The 14,355-nt window shown below is 41.5% G+C and overlaps 1 protein-coding gene across 1 annotated transcript in view; it reads right to left on the bottom strand.

Moving 5' to 3' along the window:
* Positions 1–245: 245 nt before the first annotated feature.
* CHSY1 (chondroitin sulfate synthase 1) overlaps positions 246–14,355 on the bottom strand; it is a 102,259-nt gene continuing 88,149 nt past the window's right edge. The window contains exons 2-3 of the mRNA XM_085850113.1: positions 9,263–9,682; positions 246–4,161 (exon numbers count right to left, since the gene is read on the bottom strand). Coding sequence (XP_085706239.1) covers positions 2,932–4,161; positions 9,263–9,682 — 1,650 coding nt within the window. The 3' untranslated portion in view covers positions 246–2,931. The remainder of the gene's footprint in view (positions 4,162–9,262; positions 9,683–14,355) is intronic.

The following is a 14,355-nucleotide window of genomic DNA, read 5'->3' as shown; positions in this document are numbered from 1 at the left end:
TCATCCCACCAAATTTCATGCAATTCGGTTTTATACTTTTTGAGTTATACGAATCACAAGATTACAAATAAATAAATAAATAAATAAATACACGCCGACCAAAACATAACCTTTCGCAGAATGCGAAGGTAATAAATAAAAATCTTGACCATAAATGCATGCATGTACAACCTTAGTATGTACCGGGAGATGATGCATCAAAATGCAGTATGAGGGTCATGGGACACTGAAAGAAAGACAGCGCATCCAAATAATTATTGTTTTATTCTCTCCATTGTCATGCTCCATGTACCCCAAAAATCAATTCAAGTCACGAAGTGGATGAAGTACAAGCAAATAAAAGGAGTGGTGTGAAGGGGAATCGGAGCCGTGGGAACAGTTGGTGTTTGTTTCGGACACTTCGATATAGTTCAACATTTTGCCAACCCCCTTCAGAGTAATTTGTTCATCCTGCAGAAAAATCTCAATTTTAAAAGTCACCAAAGAGACAGCAAAACACGTTTACTGTTGATGGCGATGTCAATTTATAGTCTCACACAACACTGTAAGAAACGAACAGCACGAGCTACAGGTCTGGGGGAAGGGAATGGGATGGGTTAATCAACCCTCGTTTCCAAGACCAAACTTTTAAACAACAATAAATTCACAGTCGATGCTCACTGGCAGTGTCGGACATTAACACCAAAATATACAAGGCAGCAAAGTTCGAATTAAGATCACTTTTCTTTCCTGCCTGCCGAGAAGCAGATAACCAAACACATGTTCACCTCTCATCCGAGTTTGTTAGTCATCTACCTCATTTACTTTGTTAATCTGTCCCAAATACACACCCAAATCCCCCCCCCCTCAACCACAAACGAGGTAACTGAAATAATGATCACCCCATTCAATATTCACAAACATCAACTGTTGCATATTTTTAGTCTGCACATGTTAAAAACAGGAAAACTTTAAAACCATCACTTTTCAGAACAGGCAGTAAACATTAAACAGTTTCCTCACCACACCATCAGACTAGTCTACCGAGTATCCAAAAGCAATCTCCACACGCCCCGTATCCCATTCTTGGCATTGAGCGGCGATGATACTCGGGGATATCTGACCCGTAGCAACCCAGGGACTGAGGTTTGGGAGCACCACGATGCCAGGCAATCGGTGCTCTTCGGAATATGTTCAGACCACTCGTTATAAAAGGCACCGAGGAATTATGGAAGAAACAGAACAGGTTCACATTTTTTGGTGCTTATGGAACACCGTTATGCCATTCAAGGTCCTGGAACAATGGTACTTGAACTAGATCTTTGAGGGCCTTTGGATGTGAATATTTTGGTTGACTTTAATTAACGAACACGCACCATGATGCAATTCCGTGATGCGGAATCACCTTGGCAAAAATACCGCAATGCAGAATTAAGCGGGCACCGCTTGCAAAACGGGTATAACTGCTTAGGAGGAGGTGTGCTAAAGTACCAGGTGCCCTCACATTGGTGCAATATCTTGAGATCTCATTTGGAAGACCACAAAGGTAATACTTTTTCCTTTAACCGGTGCAATAAGGCGACGTGGCAACATAAAAAAGGTTTTTTTTTTAAACCTGACCTGTTACTTGACAGTCGATTGGTCAGCAATGCTCACATGAGAACCAGAATCGAACAATGGATAGTCAGTGGGTGGGACAGAGGAATGTGATAAAACACACATAAGAAAGTGATAGAAATTAAAAAGTTGGGGGGTGTTAGATTGGGGAGGAGGAGGAGGAGGAGGAGTGGAAGAAAGACTATGAACAGAAAGAGCACTACTATGGTGGGTGGTTCTGCTCACCTGCCTGGGGGCTGGGTTAAAGTGCTGTGGCTGGGGGGCACGCCACTAATAAGGTCCAACAGGATGGTTGAAATGGGAAATGCAAGACGAATTCATGCAAAACGCAGACCATTGGAGACTCGTCCAATCATTGCCACCTTTCCTTTATAAAATACGTTTTGTGAGTCTTCCTTTTGCCTTTGTAATAAAATCCACCCCCCTCCTGAAACTTCCCCCAAAATAGCATAAAATAAAATGTATAAAAGAAACCAGAAATAAAAATAAATTTCATTAAAAAACGCTCAAACAAACTACTTTTAAAAGATCACAGAAGATGGGCAGTAAAAAGAGGTAAAGACAACAGGGTGGGAGAGGGGGAGAGATAGAGACAGAGACAGATATAGAGACAGAGACAGATATAGAAAAAACAAAAACACCTTCCTCACATCATCCAGTTCTTTGTCGGCCAGGTTTTGGATGCAAAGGTGCTATCAATAGTCTCACCTGCCTTTAACTTACTGCAGAAGGTAGAACAAACAGAACCTGCTGTCTAGTCACCTAAAGCGTAAACAAGGTGTTGCCCCATTGGGCTGGGCTGGGGAGCGGTTCTGCAAGAGACAATGACCGTGCCAAAGCACCCGAGGGTCATGTACTGCTCAGCCCCCATTTCATGTTGCATATCAGATGGTTTGTTTTCGGGAATGCAAAAAAGTACATTTACATACACAAATAAACACGCGTGTACAAAAGAAAACTTCAGCTAACAAAACGTGTAAAAGGGGTTTATCACCATATTCAGTTTGACATGGATCCAAAAATACTCATATGTTTGTATTTGACAGCATTATTTTAAAGCAATATAAATAAAAAATAGTTTACTTTGCCATTCAAACATTAGTCTCGTTCCTCTGCAGGCAGCACACATGAAATAGAAAGTGGCCTCAAAGAAACACAAGATGGAACCTGTACCAGAGCGACGTCAGCTCTGGTGTATCCGTCCACTTAATCCGATTACAATCTTGTATTTCCCTTCAGTCTCCTCAGCCAATCTTTGCTGTGCTTTTGAAACGCTGCCCTCGGGAATCATTGATTTTTCAGGAATAACACGAGCTGGAAAATATTGAGCCATAATCAGGAACCCGTCCTGTTGAACCCGCCACGTATTTCAAGCCAGGCCTGGGCCAATTGTTCTTTATCTCCAAGTGCTGCGGCACGCGAGCTCAGACACATGCGTAGTTGACGCGGTTCTAAAGCTGGGTCACACACGACAGGATGATACACGTGCACAGCACCAGGCTCCTGGCTCCTCACAGCTTCGAGGCCAGCTTGCACGACGCGTGAGAAGAGGTCCACATCCTCAAGTCCCCAGCCACGTATAGATGTGTCAAAACCACCCACTGCTGCCAGGTCTCCGCGATGAATGCATGTAATGCCGTAGCCATAGTCTCGCCAAAATCCAGAGCGACGAGTTAATAAAAATGTCCCTGGGGTGTCTGTTGTGGGTGGCGGTTGGGCGAACCGTGGGTCATACTGACTAAAGACAATGGGAAAGTACACCTTTTGCCCAAGCAAGGCGTTTGTCCTGCAATTATGAAGGAAACTTGGTGTAAAGGCAAGATCAACGTCACAGAAGAAAAGAAGCGAAGAGTTTGGGAAACGGGATGCACCAACCTCGAGTGCAACCCCACGGGAAAATGGGCCAGACATGGGAAGCAGCTCAAGCTCAGCCTTTGGGTAGCGTTGCTGATATTTTGCCAACAGTTGTCGGTGCTTCTTGCTATCACCATGAACACCTAATGAAGGACCATTTTTGTTTCCTTCTACAGCACTTTTCCCCTTTTCTTTCTCATCATTGGTGAGCGCGTCAAAGAGCAGGACAACCAGCCGGACATTTTCGCCGACCCTTAGACACGTCTGCTCAAATAACTTCAAGAAACGGCCAAATGTCTCAAGTCGTCCCGTCAACGGAACCAACACATTGACCATTTCACCACCAGGTCCCTCAGTCCCAAGACCACTACCAGCCACATTCTGCTCTCCTTGAAGTGCCCTCAAAGGGTTAGAAAAGAGCGAGAACAGTGAAGAATAAGCACTACGATCGATATCGATGGCCAAGGCAGTCGGTTCCTCCCAGTCGTGTTCAAAATCAATCGCCGTACGGCCGAAAGACTGCTGCAGATAGGCGTGCCGCCGCACAGGCACAGTTATCTTTTTTCCTGAAAATCTCTTGTACAGCAGCAGCAGATCAAGAACATAGGAGGCACCACGGAGTGGGTCCAAGCGTACATATCCATACTGTATCTCCTTGAAGTCAATGACACGGCCTCGAGCATGCGAATTTACATTAATAGACTCCATGACCTGCAGGAAATCATACAACAAAGAAATGAGGGGGCAAACCATTTCTCAATGAATTACATACATCTACTTTGTACATTGTGAACGCTCATTTTTCAAAGTCAGTCAGTATCAAAGTGCACTGTATAAGTAGGATGACTGATAATTATTACTGTCTTACAGAATACATTAAAAAATGCATTTGCACGTAGGTGTGTGTATTTAAGAAAATCACACATTTCAAACTCGAGAGTTCGTAGAACATGATACCCTGTGCAGTGTTCAAGTATAATTCTTCAATTTAAAGAAAATAATGATTTTAAAGATCGTTTTCAAAAATTTTTTTTTGGGAAGTTTAGCACTATTGAAGCAGTCTTATACACCACCTAATTTAACATGTCCAAGTACTGCAAAACAGAAGTTTCGAAAGTGCGAAGAAGGCGATTTGTGTTCTACAGCGTTCAAGTATATAATTCAATTTAAATAAAATAAAGATTGGAAAAGTCAAATAAATAAATTAATTCCGGAATTTACCGTCATTAAAAAAAAATCTCACTTCTCTCTGGCATGCACGATCAGGACAAATTCAGACCCAAGCTACAGCTAAACTACAGGTTCGTTTTTTGATTCGTGTTCAAAATCTAACATTCAATTTAAATAAGTTGTTCCTCGATCATAAACTGACGTTTGTAGACAGACAGATGGACTGACGGACATGAACCAATTGCTTAACGCTGCTTTTTGCTTTGCGTGTCACTATAATGTTTAGCTCGAAAAATTAAAGGATTCGATTAACGTGAATCACAATGTCTTAGCAAAAAAGGATTCAATTGATACGTATTGCCGTTACAACAGGAAGAATAATACGATTAATTTGCAATTGGTCACTGGCTTTGACACAAATACAAATTTATATTTCGGACCACATGCATCAAAAAGCCAAATATAGTATATATTAAACAAAGTTTCAAATGGAGCACCTCTCTGCCATTAGAGCATTTAAATTGGTGTAAAGGAAGGGAGCTTGGATTTTCTTGTGAACATTAAAAATCCCATGATATATTTTGAAAAGAGGATGCCATTGTGTGCTGGGACACTGGTAATATTCTAAATTCCTGCCTTAGCGGGACACTGGATCAAAAGTATAGACATGTCCCAATAAATAATATAAACCAGCATCCAGTCACTGCTTAGACACGAGTGACTCCCTTGGATAAGCATTTCATTGGAGCATTTAAATTGCATCAACTGTGGTGATAAATGCAAACTGTTGCTCCCAGCTTGCCAGCTCAATGACGGAAGACGCCATTTGCATTTTTGCCTCCTCAATCCTAACCCCGTTTTGAATCCTGTGTGTGCACAGGCAACTTGTGAGTAATAAATAAAAAGGTGGTATTTCTTTTTAAATGATTCGTTCATCAAAATCGTGATTGGTAAAATGTACACCCCATCACAGCTTGTAAGTAGAGGTGGAGGAAGTGGGAGGTTTTAGGGCATTGCCTACATGGTGGAGTAGTCTTTTAATACTTGTTTTTACAGTCAACAAAGGCTCATTGAGAAGAATGTCTACAAATAACATGCAGCATAAGGACATTAGTACATCATTTTTACAACACAAGGACATGTCTCGACAACGAAAAAAACACATGGTCACATGGGATTTTAAAGTAGGTTCTCCCCTACATCATTAGCCAGGGGTTCAGATGAGAACACAAACAGGCCATCTTAGTTTTTTATTTTTTTAAGAGTTAAACAATGTGTGATCTCGTAACAAAAACAAAACCTATTTTGGTAACTTGGACAATGGATAAGAAAAGCAGTTAGTTTTAAAATCCCGACGTAGCAGAAACAACATGAAGATGAGCAGGCACTGGGAGTGAAAAGGTATAATTGTGGAATGTCTGGACTCCCCAAAACCCTCTGAAGATTGGCTTATGATATAATGAGATTAAATCAATGAGAGGAGTTGCGGGGGAACAGGCAGGTTGGCGTACACGCACAGTCTGTCAAACAGGCACGTAAGATGTCGGTTATTTAAAGCTTGCAGCGTTAGTCTAAGAAATTTTTGAGGTTATCCCGAAGACTCAATAGCTCAGTGGGCTGTTGCTGAATTAGTGATGCAGTCAGGCCCTCACTGTTCCTATGGTTGGCAGCAAGTGCCCTGGAAGCAGCGGGGGAAAGAGAGTGGCACTTGTATATGTGGAAGAATTGTGTTACTCAGCCAGCAGGTTTCCCAAATAGCTCCGATGGCAGAGCAGCTGGTACGGTGTGCTGGAGGATCTGGGTTTGATTCCTGGTCTGGACCTGTAAGTTTTTTCTACATATATTTATAATGTTGGTTCTATTCTGTTCATTTCTAATTATATTACTATGCCGCCTGTGGTGATTAATAGCGGACATGGATGTGTTCCCCCACAGGGGTAAGACCCTCTCATGAGCAGGCCCTCGCTGCTCCTATGGTTGGGAGCGAGTGCCCCGGAAGCAGCGGGGGAAAGAGAGTGGCACTTATCCTCCTGCGCGTGACATCGCCGGGGTGCCGAAGGCACTCCGGAATTGGAAGGAAGCAGTGTACAATTGTTGATTAATTGCATCATTAAAACAAATAAATAATAATCGTAAAATAATTTCTCAATCAATTGCCAAAGAGCACACCTAAACCACCACTGTTTCATCCAAATCTGTAACTTTTTGAAAATTAACTAATTAATCGTAATATGAATAATGAATCGTTTAATTGATTCATCAATAAATCAAAAATACCCTTTATAGCCAAATCACTTGGTCACTGTCATGTCCAAGTATCAGCTTCCTAGCATTAATATGCCTGAGATATTGCCAGGATGAGAAATAAAATAAATAAGCAATTAATAAATTGATGATAATTAAGTAATTAATCAATTAATTGATTAACCAAAAAAACAAAACTTCTTTGCCAAAGCACAACTTCACTTTTGTCCCCAAATTTCAGCTTCCTAGCTCAAAGGATGGCTGAGATATCGCCCGGAAAAGCAAGGAAGAAAATAATTAATTGATTAATCAATAAATGAAAAACTGAGTACTCCCTTCCTTTGGCACCCAGCGATGATGTCATGCATCACCTGGATATGGAATTGGGAAGGAGCGTTGTACAATGACAAATTATATATACAGTATAACAAATATAACAATATAAAAATAAATATAACAAAAAACAAATTCAACAGATTTATAAACAAGGATATATAACAAATGATAAAAAATAAATTATAAATATAACAAATTATATATATATATACCATTAAATGTAGAACAAATTAAAAAGTCTCATTTAATCTTCATGCCAGATGAGATTCCAGAGAGTGGAGCGAAACTCACGTTATTTTTTTTTTTAGTATATTTTAGTTCATCTACATTCAAACTTGGAATATACAGTATTTATTTACGTACATAGCTCCAATCTACATTGCAAGGCTCAGCACATTGTAAGGCTCCAAATAATGTGCATTGTATTGTAATAGACGTGACAATTGTATAATTTACCCACTGTGACAGACTGGGAAGGTTACTTGGGAGACTAACCACATCCACATTTTGGAGAACTGCTATTACAGGCAGTTTATGATTTTAAAATGTCCTGATTATTTACACAAGTAAGAATTTTTTTTTAAAACCCCCATTCTCTTCCCCCCCCCTAAAAACTTGGATTACTGCATCATTACTCATTTGGATTGTAGCAATATTGCTGAGCAGGAACATACTGTCAAGTTTAGACTTGATTCCCAGATTTGTCATTCTGGTGCTTCACACACCATCCGGTTGGCATCCTGGTGAGGTGTTTATCAATAAATAAATGGTCTTGTGAGTGGGATATTACATTGGGAATGGGATATGTCATGCTTGCCAGCATTTTGTTTTGTATTCATGGTCAAGGCTCGTGGAACAGTTATAGTAGAATGGAAGGGAACAAAATGGAAAGAGGGAAACACCAACAGCAGAGTTGAAGTGAGAGTGAGAGCGAGATCAAGGGGAGGGGGAGAAGGACAAATAGGGGTGAACAAGCTGCACATAAGCTGAATTAAAGGCAGCAAGAAGAGGAAGGGGAAAGCTGGGATGAACTAGAAAAGGAACAAATCAACCAACAACAAACTAAAAGAGGTGAGGTAGAGGAGGACAAAAATCACAATAACCTGAATAAAGGGAGTGCTTGGATGTTTAAAAAAGGGAGTGCTTGGATGTTTAAAAAAACGGGGGAGCGCTTGGATGTTTAAAAAAAAAGAGGTAGTGTTTGGACGTTTAAAAAAAGAGGGAGTGTTTGGATGTTTAAAAAAGAGGGAGTGCTTGGATGTTTAAAAAAGAGGGAGTGTTTGGACGTTTAAAAAAAGAGGGAGTGCTTGGATGTTTAAAAAAGAGGGAGTGCTTGGATGTTTAAAAAAGAGGGAGTGCTTGGATGTTTAAAAAAAGAGGTAGTGTTTGGACGTTTAAAAAAAGAGGTAGTGTTTGGACGTTTAAAAAAAGAGGGAGTGCTTGGATGTTTAAAAAAGAGGGAGTGCTTGGATGTTTAAAAAAGAGGGAGTGCTTGGATGTTTAAAAAAGAGGGAGTGCTTGGATGTTTAAAAAAGAGGGAGTGTTTGGACGTTTAAAAAAGGGAGTGTTTGGACGTTAAAAAAAAGAAAGAGTGCTTGAACATTTAAAAAAAGTGCTTGGACATTGGAGCTTGGATTTGCTTGTGAACGTTAAAAACCCATGATATATTTTGAAGAGGATACCATCATGTACTGGGACACTCGAAAGATTCTGAATTCCTGCCTTAACGTCAACGGGGACACTGGATAAAAAGTATAGCCATGTCCCAAGAAATAATGTAAACCAGCATCCAGTCACTGCTTGGACATGAATGACTCCCTTGGATAAGTAATGGATTGTGTGATGGATTACCAAGAGCCATTGTAATCAGTAATCTGTAAAATGTAAAGGATTTCTTTAAAAAGTAATGCTCCAAATTTTGGTGATCGGGGATAGAGGGAGTGGGGTGGGGGTGAGAGGATAGTTTGTGGACAAGATGACAAGATGGTAAACTCTAAACCCCTCATAAACAAAGTCCCATCTCTCCCTCCCCCTTATCCCTTCCCCCAAAATCCATTCCAACCTCAGTAATGATTTCTTCCAGTGCTGGTCTTAAGACTGGTGGTAACACTCTCCGAGGCGGTGTTCCCTCAGCTGCACCAAACAGGAGTCTGCCCGTCAAGAAGTCCCATTCAGGCACATCATCTCGACGCTGAGGGCGAAGCCATGTGAGGGACAGTGGCTGACCAAGGCGCTCCTCTTCACGTCCGAGGCTATAAGTCACCCCAGCCAACCGTGCAACCCGCACAATGTCACGCAGTAAGTGGAGGGCATGTGCACGGAGTGAGGCAATTCGTCTCGAGAGCATCCGTGTGTGTAGCAGGAACTGGTATGGTGGCTGTTTGTTTGGGTGAAGTGTGATGGCGTTACGCAATTTGCTGCTATGCAGATCTTGGATAAAGCCACGCCGGTGTTCATAGTGCTCATAAAACAGTTGCTGCATCTGGCATAAAAAAAGAGAAAAAAATGGAACAAGAATGACATCAGCATCCATCTTTGCCTCTCAACCTCAAATTCCACTCATCATCAAACCAACGTACAGACGATAAATTCACGTACCGGTGTTTGCGTGTTTGTGTTTGTTTGTCACGCCACTCCTTCCAATTCTGTGCTGATTATATCGAGACTTGCTACAGAGGATGAGCATGACCCAAATTAATGTATAGGGATATTTTTTAAATCTTTGCCAATGGTCTTGGGAGGGGTGAGGGAGGAGGGATGCGAATTGTCTATGTAAATGTGTATTGTATAGCGCCGTCTCCAGGTGGGGGAGGGTATTACAAGACTCCACCATTTACAATGCAGTATTCCTGTCCCCACGTTTTCCAGTGCAGTGAGGTGTTTTGAATTATAAACAGGAGGTATGCTTTTTGCAAGTAACCTGGGTTTTTTGCCGATACGGAGCTGTCAGTTACCTATACACTGCCCAAATAAAGGTATGCTTCAGAAGAACGTGTTGCATGTTTGGAACAAAATCACTCGTAGGGCGGGTACTCTGCTAGTCTCAATAAATTCACTTAATTTTCTGGTAGCCTAAAAACAAACAAACATCAGAAGCCTGGATTATAGAGGTTACAAAAGTTTTTGAAGCTGCTGTTGTAGGATTTTAAAAGACTAGCAAGTTGCCCGTGCCCGCACTGGATTCTAAACAGGGTCAGGGTGGAGACGGAAAAAAATGCAAATGGTGTCTTCTGTCATCGAGCTGGCAAGCTGGGAGCACCGATTCACATTTATTGCCATATCTGATGTAATTTAAATGCTCTAATGGTGGCAAGGTGCTCCATTTGAAACTTTTTTTTTATATATGTAGCTTTTTGATGCCTGGCGTCCATAATAAAAAAAAATGTATTGGTGTCAAAGCCAGTGACCAATTGCAAATTAATAGTACGATTGTAGGATTATATCCATTGCTGCTCTTTGCAGAAGAATCATTCAACATTGCCATGGACTCTAAAAGGAATAAAAGTTTACACCAAACATGAAAGCAACAGTCAGAAGTCTTGGGAATGGGGGGAAGGAGGAGGGAAGAAGGGGGAGGGGGGTTGGGGAAAAATGATAACTTTATGCTCCAAAGCTATTTGTAGAAGCAGATTCATCTACAGTTAACAAAGCCTGAGAATTTTGGAGAAAATGTTAAGTAAAAGGACAATCAACAGAGAAACTTCTTACTCAAGAATATGTTTCAGGTGTGAACCATTTCCCATCGTTAATTGGTTCTTATGGCGAAGGGTCAAGCTGGTGTTAACTCAAATATGTCAGAAATGCATGCACTCGTAAAAATCTTGTTCAGCCAGCGGAGTTTCCGCTCAAATGTCCTTGTCTGTTTTTTTTTTCTTTCAGTCCCAGTCTCGCCAGAGTTGGGTGTGTAGAGTATGGAAAAGACGAGTGAAGGATTGTGGACAAAATGCTCTGCTGAAGGAAAGTTAATCATTCCGATGCTCGAGTGCTGAATGCACAAGATTATTTGCTGCCAGCTCTTCTTTCTTTCAAGTTATAATTCACCTGCCCGCATTCATATTTTAATTCCAGTGTTCAAACTTCTGATAGACTGAGTTTACAAAAGGCCTTTTTTGTGTGACCAGCAAAAAATATATGTTAAGTATCATTTCAAGTGAAACCGATGAAGCCTGAAGTTTGTAAAATCGTTTTTTTTTGTTTTGTTGCAAAGTCTATTTCTAAATACCCAACTTCTTCTTCCTTAGTACGCAACACATGGCTGAGGGTAGCATAATTTGCTGGCGGCACAGCTGTGATGCTGATCGGCATCCTGGCAAAATTACAAAATCATGCTCTAACCTGTGATAGCTCGCCTACTTTTCACGAAAGACACCATGGGATCTGTAATATCCATCAACTAATGCCAGCAGATGGGACGCCCAGTTTAACATCCATCGAAGGGACGGCGCAGACATTGATGAATCATCCTGCATGAGAAACCCCAGGGTGGCAGTTTATAGCTGGGTCGAGATTCAAACCCAGGCTCGACAGCTCAAAGGTGAGTCTGCATACCTTTAAGCTATAAACAAATTCCTGCACATTCAGTGAAACATCTTGCAGCCTGGTCAGATGGTTCATGATAGACATGGGCCAAAAACGTTCCCCGGCCAACCGTATAAGAAAGTGGGAATAAGCAGGGTCGTTAAAGTTGTAGTCGTTTGACTATGCATGAAGCAAAAAATAAACTTCAGTGAACTTCCCTCTTTTGTTTCTATTTTTGGTATGCACCATATTTGGTACACAACGAGTTCTGTTACTTTTCCCATATCTACCATATATATGTAGTATAGTAAAGACAGAGCATATGGTTACTTGACATGTATCACTTACATTATGACAAGTTCATTAAATATGTGTAAGGATGCAAATTTAAAAGTATTGGGCCATGTAAGGTAAGTTTTATATGGCCGGCAGTTGGGAATATGTTTTGTAGGTTGGTTATAAATGTATTCCTTTTCCATACAACCTGCACGAACAATTGGTTTGGCGGTATGCCCAGACATTTGAACATTCATTTGCAAGAAACACGGCGTGCTATGGCGAGTTTAAACTGATCGTTGCTGGAGCTGGCTTCCTGATTGGTGGGTTGGTTTGAATGGGACTGATGGTGGAGCTGGGGAGAGAGATAATTTAATGAGAGCCACCAGATGGACACCAGATCATGAAACTTCCTGAATTTGCTACTTTCAATTATTGTTTACCCACAATAAATAATTAATTTATGATCGAGGTGTTGTTACTCATTCACTTGCTTGATGCAGATAGTCTCTAAATGAAACCATTTGGTATCAGCTCGAACAGCTCATTTATCCAAGCTCACAATTAGAAGACCTCTTTCCTCAGGGCATTGCAAACAGCCATCCAGAGGTGAGTGACATTACACAAAGCAATAAGTCAGACAAAAAGAATACTTGCCCACAAAACATTTCCAAGGGGGTCATGTACAAATTTCTGAAGCATGATGGGATAATTTTGCTCATCTCACCCCCTACCTTTTCTTCCCCCAGCCATTTCCATACTTTCAAAGAAATTTTCCATCTCTTCACTCTCACTCATTCCTTGCATCGTCATCACATTTTCACTTTTATCCCATTACCTCATGCCCCATAAATGTACCTTAACCCTAACAGCATAAATAATAATTCCATGTTGAAGCTCAGTCAGCTCTTTACTCATGGCATCTTGATGGCAAATGATCTCTAAATATCCAAGCCACTCGTCAAGGCATCAGCTAGTGGGTGTGCCAATTCTGTCTCTGCTCTGTCCTCACCGTGTGACTCACTCCGCTTTCTATATCCTAAGTGCTCCCCTTTCACACTTCTCATCTTTATCTTATCCCACCCCCACCTCGATTGAAAAAAACACCCAAATTTTTTTTTTTTTTTAATCACAAACACTTTTTGTCTGTAATTTCATTCCTTTGTTCATTCCGGAGCTCGTCCTTTCTCAATACCTCCCAATCAAAATAACTTCTTCTTCTTCTTTCGGCTGCTCCCGTTAGGGGTCGCCACAGCGGATCATCCGTATGATCCGCATAGTGATTTGGCACATGTTTTACGCCGGATGCCCTTCCCGACGCAACCCTGGTCGCCTCTTACGACACAGGGATATGGTACACCTATTTTAACCGGGGCTACACCGGCCCAGTATACTGGTACTCATTTCGCCGACCTCGGAAGGATGACAGGCTGAGTCAATCCCCTGGTGTATTAATTCAGTGGCCCCTCCCAATCAAAATAACATACCTATTTAATTTGCTTCTTACCTTAAAAGCCTTTTTTAACATTTTAAATTGAAAAAAAAATAAATAAAAGCTTTTAATAACATTGTATTTGTCCGTGAGGAATGCGACAGGTGTTCTTCTCAATCAAAATCTGTTCCCGTCTTTACAAGGTCCTTCCCCAACCTGTACAATTCACAAACACTCGGCCCATTGCCCCAACCCCCCACACCCCCCCCCCATCCCTGTAACAACATTACTTTCCTCTGTGCCTTGGAACAATTCATCATTTCACCCCTCCTGTGATGTCTGTCTCTGAATATCTAAATTGGGGATCATAAGCAGTCTAGTTTGCAGTGGTTGCCAATGCACGATAATAAACTCCCCTTCAGGTCGACTAACAGTGTCAAACCCTTCTACGTCAGCACCATGACCTTAGTCATCTACTACATGACTGCATTCTCCGAACCTCACCTGTTCTCAGTGTCCCCTCTTTTGCTTCCGCCTCACCCCACCCTTCCCATCATTCCCCTCACTCCATCCCTCCCATCTTCCCGCTCACAAAACCCCCTCCCTTATTTCCCTGCACCCTACCACCTCCCATGATTTTTCTCGTCTCAGTCTAACCCAAATTCCCACCCTTTCTCAGCAGGAGACCTTTGCGGGAACAATCGTCTGTGTGGAAGATGTATGGTTGTTCTTTGTGGATCATGTGGTTTTACCTTGTGAAACATAATCCGCGGCAATGCTCACTATAACAGTCAGGATGTGCGTCTGATGTTTAAACGACTAATGTGGTCATCATTAGTTAGATATTTATCGGTATGCCATCCTGATGATGGCAAACAAGTCCGAAATCCTGATAGGTGGCTATGTTTGATGTTTAACTGATATTGACT

Source organism: Eptatretus burgeri, chromosome 12, assembly GCF_056783735.1.
Source record: "Eptatretus burgeri isolate ZD-2024b chromosome 12, Ebu_testis_v1, whole genome shotgun sequence".
In the NCBI taxonomy this organism is placed as follows: Eukaryota; Metazoa; Chordata; class Myxini; order Myxiniformes; family Myxinidae; genus Eptatretus; species Eptatretus burgeri.
Note: the sequence above shows the minus strand (reverse complement) of the source record. Positions and strands in the feature narration are given on the sequence as shown.